Below are 19,319 nucleotides of genomic sequence, written 5' to 3' on the forward strand. Positions count from 1 at the left end.
TCCATCGTCATCGACAAGATAGAACCCGATTATCGCATCAGCAATAGCACCTTTCCAAACGTCGGAGGTTTATTTGGGCGCCTATCTCCTGCGTCTATCTTATCGTATTTCCCAAAAAAGTTCAGTGAAATACTGGATAAAGGATGAAAGACCGCCATGCAGACTAATGTAACAGATGATATAGGCCTACCTAACATATAAATATTATGGTTTCAGCGTATGATGGAGAAATTCAGTGTTCTCGCTTCATGACGCTGTACAAGGAATCGGTAAAACCTGTTCCGAAATTCATCATTTATTGACGGAGATTGAAAAAGAAATATCAGAAATGAAACTATGCGATTGCGATGAGTCTAAAGTCGATCGATGCAGAGGCGTATCATTGGAACATTATGGAAAGTTGAAGCAATGTTAGCAAATATGCGAAAGTCAACACTGATATTCCACGCGCACATTTTCCCGATCATGTTGAAGATAGTTGAAACCTGAGCAAAATTCGTTGAACTTGAGAATACTCTGGAACTCTTCGGGACGGTTCGATGCAGAATTAATATTCGATAGTTCTATAACTACTGAATAATATATATTATTTTATTGTATACTGAAGTTCTGTACCTACAAGAATCGCTGCAGTAACTCTTGGAATTAAACGGTGTCACTGTCGTTCGCGAGAAGATGTGAACTTTGTAAGTTACAGAAAAAACGAAGGTAGGAAAAACTGCCACTATGTGGAAATTATTGTTCTGCCTGGTGTGCGCTTTGAGTGGAAACGTTTGAACCGTTGCTGTTCACTGTCGAGCTGTCAATCAAAGCTCTCGTCGGCGGGAAAAGTCGTTCTTCAGCCACGAGGGCTTCGTCTGGATTCAGTCCCGGGACTGCGCCTGGCAATAGACAGAAATGAAGGATTTATGATATTATCTTTTTATCTTAATTTTGTTTAACGTTCAAGCGAAATAAACTAGCTACATCTGAACACCTGTAAGCGGTGGTGGTCAGTACAGAATAACCTCTACTTTTGTACAGTATTCAAGTAGGTTTTATCTACTATCAAGCTTATTACTCAAGTGGTTATGAATTTCGACTGCCTTTACTTGACAGTTTCCGGTTTTCTCGGCCAAACTAGTGACTAGGGTTGCCATACGTCCGGAATTTCCCGGACATGTCAGGAATTTCACTCTTCAAACTTGCGTCCGGGAGGAATTTCTAAAATATGCGTAAATGTCCGGAATTTTGAAGGCCCGACGTAGGCTCATAATTTCTTCGTAAATCAACATAATAACATTATTTTGGGAATATTTATGCTACGTGATACTTTTCTTCGCGCTGCGCGCGATTTACTATCACATTTATCAATTTTAATATGGGGACTAGGCCTACCACCCCCGCCAAAACTGCAATAAAACATGAATAGAAACAACCTTCATTTACTGAAATAAGCCTGATTGTAATCGCAATTATAGGAGAAGGGTATATTCCTAGAGATGCTTAAGGCCGTTCAAATGTTCTATTCAAAGATATAGTGGTTCCAAACGTGAGGGTCGTTTGCCTTTAGCCCAGTGGTTCCCAACCGGGGGGTAATTTTGAAATTTTTAGGGGGGAATCTGGCTTAATATTTCCAGGAGAAATCTGGCTTTGGCATTGTATCGGAAGATACACTGGGTTCACAAGGTTTTTAGATTTGTATGGTATAGAACTGTCAAGTAGAAATTAGTTATTTACAATTATATGTTTCTTTGGCGGATTTCAAGCTATAGGTATATGTTTAAATGCCTTCCGTAGATATTACACCCCCTGATAAATCGACGCTCACGAGACGATTTCGTTTGGTCCGCGACAGCCTCTCGACGAAATTACTACTAACCAGGAAAACGTCAAGCCGAATTCAGCACAAGGCCGCTGATGAAATTGTTCAACTTCTTAAGCCAACATATGAGCTGACGTGAAAAACATAACGTACCGAATTCATCGATTCAACTCAAGTCCATAGCAAGCGGACTTGGTGATTTATTTTTCGTCAGCGGCTACCCGACCGGTCAAAAACAGGTCAAATTTGACTGTACTTTACTAAAGTTTAGTGCGGTCCGCATTCGCCATAGTTCGGACATATCTGAATATGTTTGGCCATTAATTGCTCAGTCAACAAATGGTTACGCGTTAAAAAGCACATTTTTTAGTCACAGGCAACTTTTTCATAGGGGGGAATTTTAGCTCAAATATCGGCCAAGGGGGGCACGAGACGAAAAAGGTTGGGAACCACTGCTTTAGCCTATTCTGGGGTTCGCGAGGATGTTGAACGTATTCAGATTCCAAAATCAGATTCCAAAATAGGCCGTGAGTAAGTCTGGGCAAAGATGCAGACTACTTTTAGTAGTCAGCTCGTCAAATTTTGATCTGGGCCTCGGAACATTTTCAAATTGGAGATGGAGTCGCGACCATAAAAGGTTGGAAACGACTGGATGCGGGGTGTTTATAAAGCTCCGTGGTGCGCACCGGCATAATGCTGATAAACAATCTTATCGGTGTGCAGTGGTGGCTTTTGGGGTAGGCGAGGTAGGCGGTAGCCTAGGGCCCCCCTGGTTGATTTACGCGCTTTCGAGGGCCCCCCCTCCTCGATTCACGCGCTTTTTCCAACTATTTCTCCGGTTTACGCGCTTTTTTTCAAGTATTACCATTTTCTGAATAACCGCGGAATCCTTGTATCCATAAAGGATATGGTATTGTACCGTAAAGACAGGTCAATCATCAATTCTCATTTTTTAGTAATCATTTTATGAATAACCACAAAAATCCATGCACCAATGAAAAATATGGTACCGTAAGCAGTAGTCGATCATTAAATTTCTGCACTAGTTGCAAGAGCTCACTTTGATTTTATGATCTCTATCTATTTTGCTATAGCTAAAGGGCCCCCCTACATTTACGCGAATGTTATCATTTTGCAAATAACTGAAAATACATGCACCCATGTAGAATGTAATACCGCACACAGTAGTCAATCATTAAATTACTGCACGCGCTTACTTTGATTTTATCAGGGGGGCCCCCCTTCTTCATTTACGCGATTTTTGGTTATCATTTTACGAATAACCGTGAAAATATGTGTACCCATGTAGAATATGGTACCGTAAACAGTAGTCGATCATTGAATTTCTGCGTCCGATAAAAGAACTTACTTTGATTTTATGAGCCCCCCTACCAATGTCCCCTCTAATTTTTGACGAGCCTGCGCACACTCACCAACTCACTGCGCAGACCCTTGAAAACAGTGAGTAACGACTAAAAAAAAGGTCAACACTTCGGATTTTTTGTGCGCAAATTAGATTTTCTGTGCGCAGAGAACGTGAAAGCACTGCGCATTCGCGCACGTGCGCAGCTTAGAGGGAACATTGCCCCCTACATTTATGCGAATTTTAGTTATCCTTTTGCGAGTAACCGTGAAAATATATATATGTAATGTACCGATGTAGAATATGGTACCGTAAACAGTCGATCATTAAATTTCTGCATCTGCTAAAAGAGCTTACTTTGATTTTATGAGCCCCTCTTACATTTATGTGAATTTTAGTTGTCATTTTACGAGTAACCGTGAAAATATATGTACCCATGTAGAATATGGTACCGTAAACAGTAGTCGATCGTTAAATTTCTGCACCCGCTAATAGAGCTTACTTTGATTTTATGAGCCCCCCTCCTACATTTATGCGAATTTCAGTTTATCATTTTGGGAATAACCGTGAAAATACATGTAGGCCTACCCATGTAGAATATTGTACTGTAAACGGTGTTCGATAATTGAATTTCTGTGCTTGTTAAAAGGGCCTGCTTCGATTTTATGTTAATGAGGTCATATTGTAACATGGAATGAATTATTATTGAGTATATACTTCCTAGTGGCAGCAGTGTATATTTCAGTGCATCAAAATTTTCCAGTATAAGTTTGTGAGATTCTACTTGCTAGCTCTTGATGCCAGCTTTCATATGATACCGTATGTTAATTTATAATGAAGACTTTTCTGCGATCTCGAATGAGCCAAGAGCGTCTAAATGGATTGGCACTGATGTGTATAGAAAGTGAAATAAATTATGACCTTGATCACAACTTACTAATTGACGAGTTTGCGAAGCAAAAAGCGAGAAAATGCTGTTTCTTATTAAAGTAATAAGGTAAATCGGACCATTTGAAGATTACTGCTGTTTCAACATCTTGTTTGTAACCACACTTTTTCTGGTTATATTTCTATGCCTTGTTATACCACATTTTTTGCATGATTATATTGGTATTGAATACTTTGATAGTCTCTTTGCAAAGTTAGGTAAAATCGTGTGCACCTAAGATTAATATTCCAATGTGTTTAGTTTATCTTTCTGAAGGGGATGTTCATTGTCATTTAACGAACTTATCAACTTGAGTTATGTGTAATGCTTTGGCATATGTTTGGTATATATTTGTGATGCACACATCAGTCTTTGTGTTATTTTTCAAATTTAACACAATCTGTCAACTTCTTGCACATCATGCAATCAGCGCCCCTGAAGACATTTGTCCATGTGAAACGTTGAAACAAACCCTAACTAGGTCTTTGAAGATGCTATCAGTAGCTATGTGTTCCCTTGGTATTACTGGTGTTTTGTCACATTGTCACGCATTTCTTCTTTACGCCAATTCATGCAACAATATCTCCTTTCCAGATAATAAATAGATCATAGGCCTAATTCAGCACCCGGATCGACACTTACAAACCCCCTGCGAAATGGATCCTTAGCAATCTGCCGTTTGTCGCGGGGGGTCTGGGGGGCGCAGCCCCCCAGAAGCTACAATTACTTGTATATGGGGGCCCCCCCGGAGGTTTCGCCTAGGGCCCCCCCAATCATAAAGCCACCACTGTCGGTGTGACATGAACATTACTTAACGATGTACAATTACGCTCCCTGTATTTTCGAAGTCATCGTCCGCACTCTTATCATGTGGGCGCAGAGAGTATCAAATTATATAGTAATGTATGGAAGAACCAATATTATTGACAGAATTGACAGAATCCCCCCCCCTCCCCCCGAAGTTGCATCGATAACCCTATGGTGGGCCCAAAATCATTGTTTATTTGGGCAGTAAGCGACTGAAAAAATGTGGTTTCGGTTCCGGATACACAACACAGCCACATACTCCTGATGTCCTGAACCGGATCGTGACCACCTCTGGTCTATGAGCAAAGCTTTGCTAGTGTGACGTTATATTGGTAAACGATGTGGTCATAACTCATTTTGAAATCCACTAGTGGGCGCTAAAGAGCGTACGTAATTTGGGTACAGAAATATGGTAACCCTAAACTAGTCCTATAGAATACTTACATTTTTACTTACATGGTAATCCCTAACAATAAATATTAATAACGTTACTTCTACTACTACTTGAGTACAAACGATGACTACTATATACTCTGCTTCAATATGAATATAATGTCCAATTGTATATACCATAGAATCTGTTTGTTAGAACCTTCAGTTTCACACTTACGCTGCGGCCCTTCGTTCCGAATCCCGTGATGAAATTCAACCCCGGGACTACTCTTTTCCAAAGTTGCTTGCGAGGAGCCGCCCCATTCTCCGGCCTCGCGCGAAGATTGTCCAATCGCAGACTCGCTAGCTGACCCCTGTAACGAGGCAGACATGAATTTCGCGAGGGGCTTGGAGTTGAATGATGGATAAACTTGCCTGCTTGGAGGCTTCGGTGCTGAGGCAAGCGAATTGGGCAAAGTCTTTGAGATCTTGACTGGGATAGGAAGCCTGCGGAAACACCGGCTGACTAGGGTACCAAGGAGTCTCTGTTGCAAGGAAATTCACATTGGATTCATGCGTATCTATCTAAAGCAGCGGTTCTCAACCTTTTTGGACATGCGCCCCCCTTGGGGATGGTTGAAAATATTGCGCCCCCCCTGACCCCCCCCCCAATACACATTTCGTCATGTCAAAAAGAGCACATCATCTAATACAGAGGTAGGCAACCTTTTTGCTAATCACGGCCCATTTCAATTACTTGTGTAGCCTATGGCCGCATTCCAGGGCATAGCCGAAATGAACTAACTGGACGCGAAATACCTATGTTAATCTGTCCATATCCATTGCAGGTGAACTCTGGAGTCCGGACTATTATACTTTTAACAAAAGCCTTTTGTACGTACCGAAATCGCGAGTCACAATGTTATGAATAGATGCTGGGATTTTTCAGATTCACGAATGAATTCCGTAATTAATAGTAGCAGTATCACATATTATTAACAAATATTTATCCTCTCTCTTAGCCCATGTGATCAGATACACCGGTAGGGTTCATTGAGGGAGAGCTTTTGAAAATTTAGGGCAAGTTATAAATGATAATGTATCTTCGGGTGGGCCAAATGTTATAAGTCACTTGGTTGCATGCTGTTATTTCTTGACCCCCGATCAGGATTGTCGATTGTATCGGTAGTGGAAATACATTAAAATCGCCCAAATGTACCATAAACGAATTTCTTTCGTGAGGAGCACACGATTCCGATTCCGGCTCAGAGTGAGAAGGGCGCTACTATTAATATCGAAAAATTAAGTTATGCTGAATTGCGCGGGGTGTGAAGAAAATTTCAAGACTAATTAAAATCTCTCAAAAATTTGGGAGTGAATTCGTAATTTCAATTTGCATGTCGACGGATGCCAACACATACCAATTGAATTAGTTGTCGACAGCCGCACAAATTCCCATCTACAGCAACAGGTTTCCCTTCCGTGATCTAACAGGATACATAATTACATATGGTATGTCTTACGCCAAGTTTCAATCCGCATTCCAGTGGTTGAGTCTCATTTCTGACAAATTTCCCCAAACTTGTGGGAATTTCTCCAAATTTTCAAAGAATATCAAAATTTGCTCAAATGAAGTTGAAATCAGCCTATACTCCTTCGAACGCGACTGCTGGAGTTGGAATTTGGCGAGATTTCTTGAATACGAAATAAATTTCATCTTTAACAATCGTATTCTCAGAATGATTGTGAAGCACATTCTCAGTCAGAATTCATACAGACGTGGTCAATTTCTCGCGCCCCCCCCCCCTGAGAGCTTCCCCCGCCCCCCAGGTTGAGAACTCCTGATCTAAAGAATAGGTTTTTAGAAGTGCAGAACTTCAATATATCAACAAACAATATGTTGATATTGCCAAATGTATTCGACTCGATGCTTTTCGGCGGACTCTCATCAGGGACTTCGAGTGGAATAGATTTGGAGCAGGTTTGTACCGAATCAAGTCGCTGTTTTCAGTTGAGTCGATTCATTTTCTTAAAGATGGAAGATAACTCGACTAGACTCAAGTCAATTGCGTGTGCTGACTCAACTTGTACTCGAGTAATATGACTTGACTTCTACACGACATTTTATATGACTTGATTTAGGTCTCGTGTATCAGTATCGATACTTCAAAATAGGTCTAGAAACTGTCTTTTACCTGTTTGAATAAACATGTCAAGAGTGAGAAAGATTATTATATTATGAATGCGAGACATTCAATATCATCCAAGGGTGCCAAAAAAAGTTAGTTGAACCTGACTTGAACTCGATAATGAACAGTGAACACTATATGACTCGGACTCGACCCTTTCCTCTCTGACTTGGACTCGGACTTGACGAGGTGGGGAATTGAAAATCACTCGACCTGACTCGAGTCAAAACCATAAAAACAACATTAACTCGTGACTTAGTTACAACCCTGATTTGCAAATATGAATATACTGTTTGTTGCAATATCTGAATAATGAGTGCAAACCTTTTTCTTGCAGTCTCGGGAACACCGTATCGCTCACAGACGTCGGACCTGGCGGCACCATTCGCGAGCCTTTTGAAATAAGTGAGGATGTTTCAATAGAGGATGATCACTGGCCAGTAACGGAGTGGGCCTATACTTCTACTTTAACTAGATTATTTCGCCTACTTGTACTACTTGTTCAACTGGTTATTTTAGACTACTTCTACTTCTACTGACCGTCTCTGCGAATAAGCAGATCATTCACAACTCTAGAGCCAGACCGGTATCGAATTTTTTAGCCTATACCGATAAAACCGATCCATTCCGCCGATATTCAGAAGAGGTACATTCCCAAAACTTCATACACATTTGAACAATGTTACAGCCATCGCAACGCTTGAACGTGAAAAAAAACTAGAGAGAATTCATCCGAACAATTGTAAGCAGAGTTGGTCAGTATCGAATAACTTTTCCTTCTCCAGAGTATTCCCGTAGGTTTTGCGAACTTATCTAAATTCTAAGCAAAACTAACCCTAGAATACTTATTATTTCACATACTTGTAAATCGCTAATTCTACTTGTAGGCTACTTGATTAGAAATTTGCGACACTATTACTTTTCTCTCTACTTGACCAACAACGATGACTATTTTGACCACCTCCCATTATCACTGACCCCATACCTGATGATGTCACAATCGTTCCGGGTTGCTCGTTTGAATTTCTCACTAATTTGCTCGAGGGTGAATGAAGAGGACTCGTGGTCGCTGAAAGTGAAAAAAAGATGGTTTTCATGACGGTAAACAAGCCAAGTACTTCTATTATACAATTGAATTATACATTGAAATTGAAAAAGTCCCGAATATTACGGCAGACACTCGTCAAGGTTTAATCGTCAGCAACTAGTAGAGAATAGGAAAACATTATTATCAACAATCGTATCACCAAACTTCGATCATAGCCTATACTCACGTTGATCCATATCAGAACCGTGCCAGCTGTTCTGTGAACTAGATTGCCGGTTGTAATATCCGGATTCGGTTTCGTTCTCGCCTCCAGACTCGATCCCGTTTTGGTCTTCAGTCGCTAAACTGCTCCCAGACGACTTGAGACGTTTGCTCGAATGAGCTCCGCTGATAATAACAACAGTGTGAATGATTTGGAAAGAACAAACAATATAATGCCAGTATTAGATCACATGAAATATGATTAGGTATTATTAATCCATTGCGATTTGCGACAATGCTGTGGCTCGACAAGGACTTCGCAGATATGTCATTTCCACTAACGTGCGTAACTTTGTATTGTATGTTTTGTATGCTACGATAAGACCAATTGAGGTTTACAGCCCTCAAGAGTGGAAAATAGTATCGAAACTATAATTGTCCTTATAATAGCAAGAAGGGTATAATTTCAGAGCTCGAAAAAATCATCTTTCACTAATCAATTCGAATCATTAGAATTATACTATTCGAATCATTGAGCCGAATAAGCACTAATTACTATAGCCCATATTTTCCGACGTAACACCATGTCGTATAGCACACCTTGATTGCTGTCTCATAATTAGAGGACTCCGAGGCACACGGTTGTCATGATGATGCGAAGAATAATAGTACGCGGAAGGGTTCTCCAGGGTAGGATTGAGCGGCAGATTTGAAATCTCCCCGCACATGATTGGCGCTAAAACAAATCAAACGTTTTTATGCTATTTGTAATTGTCGTGTTTGAACGTCTTACTTTTGGAGATTCTGTAAATTTCCTGCACCCCAAATACCCCGCTCGTCTTAAATGAAGCGACGGCACCCGTTTTATCTGAAAACATCACAGAAAGTGATCGCTAACAATTAGAAACAGATGCTACTCGTTACCAAGGGCAATTTGATTGTGATTGCATTAGATTAGATAATCACAAGATCCCTCGCTACACCACGGTCCCAATATATATTCAGGTGCTCATTACATGCTGCAATTCTTGACTGGGGTTCTCAAGGGTCAACGGTTTTCTGGAGTTCGGCGCAGGTCACGACACACACACCAGACTTATTCAACAAAAGTCACATTGATTTGTAGTAAGCACACATATATCAATATATCATTCTGCGCACCAGTAGGCCGATGCCCTAGGCTGTACTAGATGTATGTAGCGGTATATTTTCGTTTTCGTGGGACTTTGGGGTTCGCCAGGTTAAAAAATGGTAAAATTATCAATTTCCGACAGACTATATGCGACTTCTATGATATTGAACTTGACTTGACGTCATAACTATAGCAACGAGTGACCCGTAACGAGTGACAAGGATCGATGAGTCGGTAAAGCGTGAATGGGATTTTTAAAGTTGAATTTTAGAGACTTTTACCCATAAAACGCATAAAATGGGAGGATTTTCGGTACCAGGCGGATTTTTCGGATTCTGAATTTGAGATTGAAAGTAGAACCCGAGTGAATTTGGGCACCGAAATTAGGTAGTCCTCTTATCTTGGACTTGGACATGGAATTTCTAATCAGTTTCAATTTTTAATGCAGATGTTGAACATATTTTAGTCAGTCCGGGATTAGTAATAGAATTTCGACATGATACGATATAAAGTTTGAATTCAGATGTTAAGGGCCAGGATCTGATTATATACTAGCTTGTTGGAGGTCGAACTTCAATATACAATCGAATAGAATATTCATATTGAAATGAACCCGAATATTGTCGGCTGACACTCGTTGCTAACGATTACCCCTGACGAGAGTCAGCCGAAAATATTTGGATTTATTACAGGATGAATATACCATTCAATTGCTGAAATCCGCCAATATATGTTAGCTACTAGCAGATATTTGTTCGACGAGGCGGTTCTAATCGACGGGTAATATTTCTCGGGAAATATCACGTTTCATTTATGAACGAAACGCGGTTTCCATGGTAGAGTAAAATTGCAAACCTTTGACCTCTTCATCCCCCAGAGATTCGCCATCTTCGCGAGTTCTGTCCTCACCCACTTCTGTCAAAAGAGTCAATTTCACTTGAGGTTACGGCTAGTTCTACTTCTAGTTGCCTGAGACCAATTAGAAAGAAATGCCAGTGATCTAATTTGTGAAATGTTTCTATATGCTCTCACTTTAATTCTAATCTAATTTTTGGTTATCCTGAAAATGCTACAGGAGAACTATATTGTGAGAAACGAGCCAAGCTTCGTATACAGACATTTTCCATTTTCGTGCTTATGAGAATCAACTCCGACTCGATATGAACTGAGCTTGATTATTGTTGTATATCTTTCGAATTCTATATTTTTGATGTTAACAAGTTTTTGCGAAATCAGTAATTCTATTTCTAATCTAATTTAGTAGAAGAAAACTGTGTACGTAGCTATCATTCTAACTCGAATCTAATTTCGATTTGAAGTCTCACCTTCGTTGCGGACATGACTCGCGAGGTAGAGGTCTAATTCCTTGATTGTAATACTGATATGATACGGCTGCACACAAAGACCGGCGTTGTGTCCGCAATTTGGCGACTTCGCGAGTCGCTCTCCGTCGGTAGACTCGAGAGGAATTCCCCGAAATAGAATCACCATCACCAAGTCAAGACGCCAGACCTGCGACGCAATTATTGATGTCATATTCGTTTCGGCTGTGGATAAGGCGCGCGAATTACTACGATCAATGAGATTAGATCACGAGACAAAATCATTTTAATCGCTCTTTGACAGTGGTTCTCAGTACAGGTGGTGATCAACCTTTAAAGATTGCGGACCGGTAGAATTTCAAAATTCGAAATCAACCCAGAATGTAATAACGACAGAAGAATATGTCACTCAAAACAACGCTTTGGAACTTTAATTCGTATAGAAATTAGCAGATACTAGTGACTAAAGGCTTGTAAAAGACACCAACTTGATTGCGACTGTTGGATTTCTTTCTTCTGTTAGATTATATTGTACTGCCTAATCTAGACCCCTCCTCGCCATATGATCGGTGTAAGCGGTGCCTTACAAAAAAAGCGTAGAACAAAAGTGGATCGTGCTATAAGTCGGTAGATCAGAAATCATAATATGAAATATTGGCCTGGTGTAAATTACCATCGTAAACAAAACACCGTAAATGCCAGAATAACATACTGCCGCACTTGCCGCTAAATTCCACTGACCAAATGTAACGAATTTGGGTTAAAAGGTGATATTATAGCTTCCACATATGACTAGTTTTAAACAAGTTTTAGGCTACATTAAACAGTGCAGCAATGTGACTTTTACGCCAAGGTCAAAGTAGACAACGAACTCTATAGTAAGATGGGCGAAGACAATCTCTAAATTAACTTAAAATTTGATGCTATACATTTCTCTAATTCATGCACACTTATTAAGCGTCCAACTCAATGCTTCCAACGCATTTTGCCATTGAGCTATAAACTTTAAACAGATTTCTCGACAAGAAAGTCAACACAGTGTTTTATGGTATCAATGTCATAATTTCGAGTGGATTCTTGGAGATGCAGAATTTCATTACAAAATTGAATAATATATTCAAATAGAAATAAGCCCGAATATTTTTGGTTGACACTCGTCAGCGGTAATCGTCAACAACTAGTAGATAATTGAAAGGAACATTGTGACATAGTGTACGATTGTTGATGTAGCCCTACATATATCTTCTTTCCAGTTCTCTATTCTAGTTGCTGACGATAACCCTGACGAGTGTCAGTCGAATCTATTCGGGTTTATGCCAATATGAATATATAAATATTCCATTGTAAAATTTTGAGTCTTCGCAGCCAGACAACCGACTCACCTTGTCCGCCTGACGCAGGCAGTCTATTCGTCTGATCTTCCCCTTTTGGTCCGGATTCGATAAGATACAGCAAACCGGTTTTTTCCCCGTTATCGAAAGCACGAAATCTTCCCTGAACTCAGGTCTGATGTCCTTCCGGAGTTTTGCCAATAACCGGGAAGCCCATTTCTGTTGCACCTCCGGTTTCTCGTGAAGTAGTTCATCTTTTACCGCTCGCTCTTCATCGGCGCTCATTCGTTTTTCGTGTTTTTTGAAATATTTCCTTTTGCGAGCCTGCAGGTTGAACCAGGTGTACGCAAAACTCTTTACGTGCGGAAGCAGGGCTTCTATGAAAGGGTGGAATTCGTCTTGAATCGAACAAAACGAATAAGGAGGCGCGTCGTAGGCTAACATTGCGTTCTGTCCGGTACTATTATGTCTGTGGTAATGATGTAAAGATGGATGTATGAAATCGTTGCCTGTTCTAGCTGCTGGGAAGCCAGGTTGTGGTGTTCTGTGAGATGCATCCAACATGGCAGTATCTGAAGGTGATATACCAGCCGCAAAGGCGGCAGCAGCAGGTCCAGCTAGTAATTGCGGGTAACGATGAGCTGCCGCAGCCACTGCCGCTACACTCAAGTTAGACGACCGTACTCCAGATGGCGGCGCCAAAGATGACGTGGCTGGCGTGGGAAAATTTGCGGACGACGCAAAACTCCCAACAATGTTTTGCAAGAGTTGAGAATGATGGTGGTGGGCCAGAAAGTTAGGGCTTTGTTGAGGGTGGTATTGCTGAGCTCCTAAGAAAGATAAGTCATCCGAGTGTTCATTTTGAGCTCTTAATCGTTGTCTACGTTCTGCTGCACTGAGAACGGTTTCGTCCACAGAAGCGCAATGACCTCTATCACGAAAAGCGTAGGAAGGCTCATGTTTACCCCAACGATCAATGCTGTTCGAATTGGGAGACGTTGGTAACAGGAATCGCGGCGCTACAGCAGGTGATGTCACTGTTTCTGAGCTACCGGTACTGTAACTTCGTTTCAAATTCTCATGCTGCGTTCTCAAGCCTCTGTTTAAGGCGTTCTGTCCGAGATTGTAAGGTGTTTGAGTTTCGTGCAGCTGATCAGGTGGAGAGTAGTAATGCCCGTTTGACAGCTGCACGCTTTGAGCCCTGTACGTCACGGCCGACGCCAGCTCGCGGGCCTTGTCGTCTTCCACTCCGGACGTAAATCTGCCGGGTTTGTATCCGAATCCGGCCGCTTTGGGCGACTTTAGGTCTTCGAATTCTGACAGTGTCTTGTATCCAGTGATGCTCACCTTGCCGGCCAACGCGAGAGACGGCGTGTAGTCAACACTCATAACACATCGCGAGAGAGATACGACATTTTACCTTCAACTGAAACAGATTACCTCAGAATCAGAATGATTGTTGCACATTTTATTCCAAATTAAATTACAATTAGAATGACCAAATTAGCAACACAAATTTGATAATAAATTTCGAAGTAGAAAGAAATACAACAAAAATCAAGTTCAGTTCATATAAATATCAGAGTCCATTCTCATAAGCACGAGAATGGAAAATGTCTGTACACCAAGTTTGTCTCGTTTCGCTCGATGACGTTCTCATGCAGCACGTTTAGGAAAACCAGAAATGATATTAGAATTACATTGAGAGCATAGAAACAGCTCGCAAATTACATTGGAATCAGATTACAGGCATTTCGCTCTAATTAGTGTAATTAAACAATTAGGATAATACTAGTTGTCAAGTCTGCAAACATCTACGCGCAGAGTATAAGCAACTAGTGACACAGAGTATATACGGTGACGTAACAACGTCACACTGCAGCAAAACGATGCCAGACATCGTGACAAGCGATCGAAGATCCCGATTCAGTTCGTGAGGGAAAATTGGTGATGTTCCAAGTAGTGACGGTTCGAACGGTAATCGACATTTCCGGGACATTGCACGCTATGCCTGACCCACTCATAAAACATTCTTTAAAACGACTTGTCCCAGGTGTCTGATTTCAAAGACTATACTCCAAGTCCTTTCGACACATTCCCATCTCTTCATTGCATCGCATAGTCTTATGGTGTATTGAAATGATGAAAATAATATTAATCTTATACTGATATTACAGCCACTTAGTGTCTATGTTCGTCAGCCTATATGAAATGTCAGAACTACAGCAGAAAACCACCAAAATGTTCCCAGTTTCACAACCAATTGGGACCGAAAATGATTCATTCAAATTAACTTCGGAAGCTATTTATATGATTATGCCAAAAACCATATATCTGTACACGCTCTGTTTTACTGCGAACGTCGGAAATCCAGCACGGTACTTGAGCAAACTCAGAGACGAGCGGCGCCTGCGAGTAGTTATATAGATCGGTCAACCGGTGGCAGGGGTTCTTATGGGCGGGGTGGCATGCTAACGAGAAACCGGGGGTGGCATGCTAACGTTTTCGTCTTATGGCGGGGTGGCATGCTAACGTTTTCGTCTTATGGCGGGGGTGGCATGCTAACGTTTTCGTCTTATGGCGGGGGTGGCATGCTAACGTTTTCGTCTTATGGTGGGGGTGGCATGCTAACGTTTTCGTCTTATGGCGGGGGTGTCATGCTAACGTTTTCGTCTTATGGGTGCGGTCGCATGATAACGTGAAAACTCGTGGTGACATGCTAATGTTTTTGGTATACGTGCGGCGACATGCTAACGACGATAAATGTGTCTGTCGTGTATTCTTACGGGTTCTGTGGTGATTTACCATGTGTTCTTACGGGCGTGGCGGTGATTCGCACTTTCAGGTATCTCTCGCGTGGTGTTGAATATGCACGAGTCACCAACAATAACCGCACAAACGGAAACGTGGCTTGTAAGAGGATTTACGCAGTGCGTGCGACAGACGGCGATTCGAATATCAACAATAGTCGCGTTCGCAAACTAACACTTCAAAAAGATGTGAAATGTTTGTAAAATCCTACGATCGCTCACAAGATACCACTTCCGGCATATCAATCTATCACTCAATACACAACCGAAGTTGAATTGTAATTGAATGCGTAAATTTACCACCTCGACATCAAAATTCGAAAACAACAACTTGATGCTTTATGTTCTCACTCTAATTTCATGATAAGTGTAATAAGTGCCGAATAACAGATACACCACCGGCGAGACTTGAATACCAACAAATTGTCACTTATTTCTATTCTAGCCGTAATCCTTTGTGAAGTTAACGCTTATTCAAAAAGGTGTGAAATATTTGCAAAACCCCGCGATCACTGGCAAGATAATGTCTCGGACATAACCATGTTTCACGACTTGGTGTCATAACCATACCGATCGCTCACGCGGTGAAATTTTAGTAATCAGTTTGTCACAGAACTTGATTTCGCTGGTAAGATTTAACAAGTAACGAATAACAGACCACCAATGCCGGTAACTTGAATAGCGACAACTTGTCACTTATTTCCGCTCTAACCCTAATCCTCTGTGAAGTGAACGCTTATTCAAAAGGGTGTGATATAATTTTAAAATCCGACGACCACTCACCGGATAATGCTTCAGACATAGCAATCCCTCATGCCCGCTCACAAGGTAATATTTCGGTAATTAGTTTGTCCCAGAACCATCGCAGACGGTGATTCGAAAACCAACAATTTGTCACTTGCCCGCGATCGCTATATGTTTCACGCCTCTCGAATAGTGGCTGACTTTAGTTGCGTGATAAGATCCATGAAAATATTCAATCAATGTGTTAGTTTGTCAACTTGAAATGTAACCCACTACACAAATCAAGTTGAATCGTATTTGAATGTATTGATTCGATCCAACTCAAATCCTATTAACGCGATCTGTTGAATCGAACGTAACCTGAATATTACTGACGCCGACATTCACCCGCATCGGATCATTCACACATTCCACGCCGCTGTTATAACACTTATAGAATCAATACCAACTATCTCTAACCCGATAATATTCAAGCATTTTGGTAATTTGCCAACTTTAAATCCATTCGCGGGATGTACTAAAGGTAAATCCAAATAATCCAGAATGAAATATTTGGACTTTGACATTGCGCGAATTGAAATAGGTTTGACAAACATGACTACCAACTTTCACCCAGTCACATCTCAAGATTATACTTTGAAACAATCCTTGAAACTGACAACTCTATTCATGACTCCGTTTCCGTTTGTCAGTTTCAGAAATACTATCGTGATATTTTAATGTGTTACTACACACAATAGAATCAGTCAATGAAATACCACCTGTTGTAAATATTTCTAACTTGACAACCACTTGTGCATACCGTGATCAAGTTGCGACGCGATGAGTTAAATCGGGATATTTCAATCTATTTGTCGAAACCTTGAACAAACTATCAGGTTATTTTTTTTTGTTGTAATCGAGTGAACGGAAATAGTATTACGTCTCAACATTTTAACATCTTCCCATACACAAAAGAGTAAAATACAAAAAACCTTGTCAAGTCAATCCGTTTGTAACTTACCCAACCAAAGCAAAAAGTATCCTCATGAAAAGTAGACAAGACTACGTGAGTAATCACCACAATCCAAAATCCATAGCAAGTTCGGCTGTATTCATAGTCCACCAACTCGTACTTTTATTCAACTGTAAAAGTCGTTACTATTCCGCAAGACAAAGAAATTACTATGTGGTATATTTTGTAAGACAAAAGTAATTACTTCTCGGTGTCGGCGACTTGAGATTAACATATGTTTTGAGTATATGATATTTGAATGTCTGACCAACGTAGTTAAGAATTCATTTTATACGATCGAACACCGGTATTACATTGAAAGTTATCATGCTGTAAACATAAGGATTGACACATGGATTTGACATATGTAATGGTTGATCATGACTTGATTATTAAATTATTCGTGTTAATTAGACCCGGCGTTGCGGTAAAGGTTATTATGACAGCAACAAACTTTTCACCGCCGTGGTTATTAACATATTGATTTGTAAAACTATACTTGTCTGAAATGTTCTTGGTTTGAAAGATATTCCGTGTTGGTACAAATCACTCGGTGTATTACGGATATCAGAAAATATTTTTACAAATGTAGTTGTTTCCAGTAACCAAGACTAAAGATGACACAACAATTTCGTTTGGAATATCTTTACTGGACGCATGCTATTCTACCAGACTTGAGTAATACACAAAACTCATAGCATTAACAAAATCGCAATAGGCGCTACACTGAAATCTACAAAATGTGTTTGTATTGTTACTCAAAGAAGTGATCATAAATTATCATTTAAATAAGTAATTGTAATCATATAACCAAACTTGTGAAAGTCATTACCATAACAAAAGAATATTGTAGGTTGCTTGCTAAATGTATGCCGGAAATATTTGTAGAACGCTCACGACCAAAGAAATCGGAAATTTCTCCCCATTGTCATTCGTCAAAGTATATGTTGTCACAATACTCATCCCGTAAAAGATCCTACTTGTATGTGATTGAATCGCCGGTAATTAACTCGCTAAATCAAACCATAAGGAAATTCCACTCAGTCATCGGATTATGATGTTAAACAGCGTCGCTTAATCGGCATAGAGCGTTTTTCTAAATGCAAATCATACCTGACCAACAGAAAACAATTTTCACTCACCTCGTAATGAAACCAAGTGGTGGGCCTACGTTCAATATTTTGTTTGTGTCAAATACTTTGCAATAAACACACACACTGGAGTGGTTGAGCTTTACATCATCAAGCTGTCATCTGTAAATCGAGATCACATCCGACTTGTAACTCTATCGTTTACCTAACCGAGTTGTATGCACAGTTTGATATTTTTTGTTATTTGGTAATTGCTGAATATACGACTTCGAAATACTGCGTTGATCGTAATTTCCATCATCGTAATAATCGAAGTACATTTGTTTCGAATTCGTAACAGCCGACTATGACATGATAAATTTTTGACAAGTTATGCTTGGAAGATTGGTTGTATATCACGAAAAATAATTACCGCTCATATTGATACTGTTATCCGTTGTTCGGTATTTTCAAACGAGTAAAATTTATTACTTGAGTTACTCCGCTTAATGCAAATGTAAACACAACCGTCGTTCAACATCACAAAGACATCGATACAAAGTATACAATCAAACACAACAAGTTTTACTTTTGTAGGTTGTGTATGATTATCCTGCATAACTCATTTCTTACCAAAGCCATATGAAATATATTCATGTTACACGAAAATATTCCCATGCTACAAACCTATGCAATGATTGGTGGTGCTTTCAAAATGTTTCGATACCTCAAGAACTTTATTGTCTCAATGGATGTTTATGTATCTTAATAATCAAATAGTTCAACACAGAACTAATACGAACAGAAACATCAGAGTTGTTTACACAAAAGTTTGTTGTGTACAGTATGTGAATACCATGTGTAAGTCCAGCACAATTGTGGTATCCATCCGGGTTTAGTTAACACAATTTACGACACCGAGGTCACCTCATCTTTCGTTAGACAACAAACCAAGGCTTCAGGATATGTCCATGTCATACCAATAAATCAGCTACTCCAACAACAGAGTGCATATGTTTTCTAGTTACGGTGCTTACATCTTACACACAAATCAATCTACTTTGCTAACAAAAAGTGGTGAGTCATCATATGGTTGCCCTAGCAACAAAAACATACTATCATACAAAATGATCGTTATAGTCACCAACGGTACATCGTACAAGTAACAAGTCTCGAGAATCCAGTTATTCAAAAAACGTGAAAG

The 19,319-nt window shown here is 40.2% G+C and overlaps 1 protein-coding gene across 1 annotated transcript in view; it reads right to left on the bottom strand.

Annotated features, from left to right (window-relative positions):
* Positions 1–279: 279 nt before the first annotated feature.
* The window catches only part of LOC145438492 (uncharacterized), a 31,744-nt gene continuing 12,704 nt past the window's right edge, over positions 280–19,319 (bottom strand). Inside the window, exons 2-12 of the mRNA XM_080315818.1 lie at positions 12,549–13,923; positions 11,170–11,356; positions 10,700–10,759; positions 9,506–9,580; positions 9,313–9,448; positions 8,738–8,898; positions 8,449–8,532; positions 7,788–7,856; positions 5,710–5,819; positions 5,513–5,648; positions 280–881 (exon numbers count right to left, since the gene is read on the bottom strand). Coding sequence (XP_080171944.1) covers positions 736–881; positions 5,513–5,648; positions 5,710–5,819; positions 7,788–7,856; positions 8,449–8,532; positions 8,738–8,898; positions 9,313–9,448; positions 9,506–9,580; positions 10,700–10,759; positions 11,170–11,356; positions 12,549–13,886 — 2,502 coding nt within the window. The 5' untranslated portion in view covers positions 13,887–13,923 and the 3' untranslated portion in view covers positions 280–735. The remainder of the gene's footprint in view (positions 882–5,512; positions 5,649–5,709; positions 5,820–7,787; positions 7,857–8,448; positions 8,533–8,737; positions 8,899–9,312; positions 9,449–9,505; positions 9,581–10,699; positions 10,760–11,169; positions 11,357–12,548; positions 13,924–19,319) is intronic.

The sequence above is a fragment of the Botryllus schlosseri genome, chromosome 5 (assembly GCF_051294905.1).
Source record: "Botryllus schlosseri isolate E-star chromosome 5, Bs_hap1, whole genome shotgun sequence".
Taxonomy (NCBI): domain Eukaryota; kingdom Metazoa; phylum Chordata; class Ascidiacea; order Stolidobranchia; family Styelidae; genus Botryllus; species Botryllus schlosseri.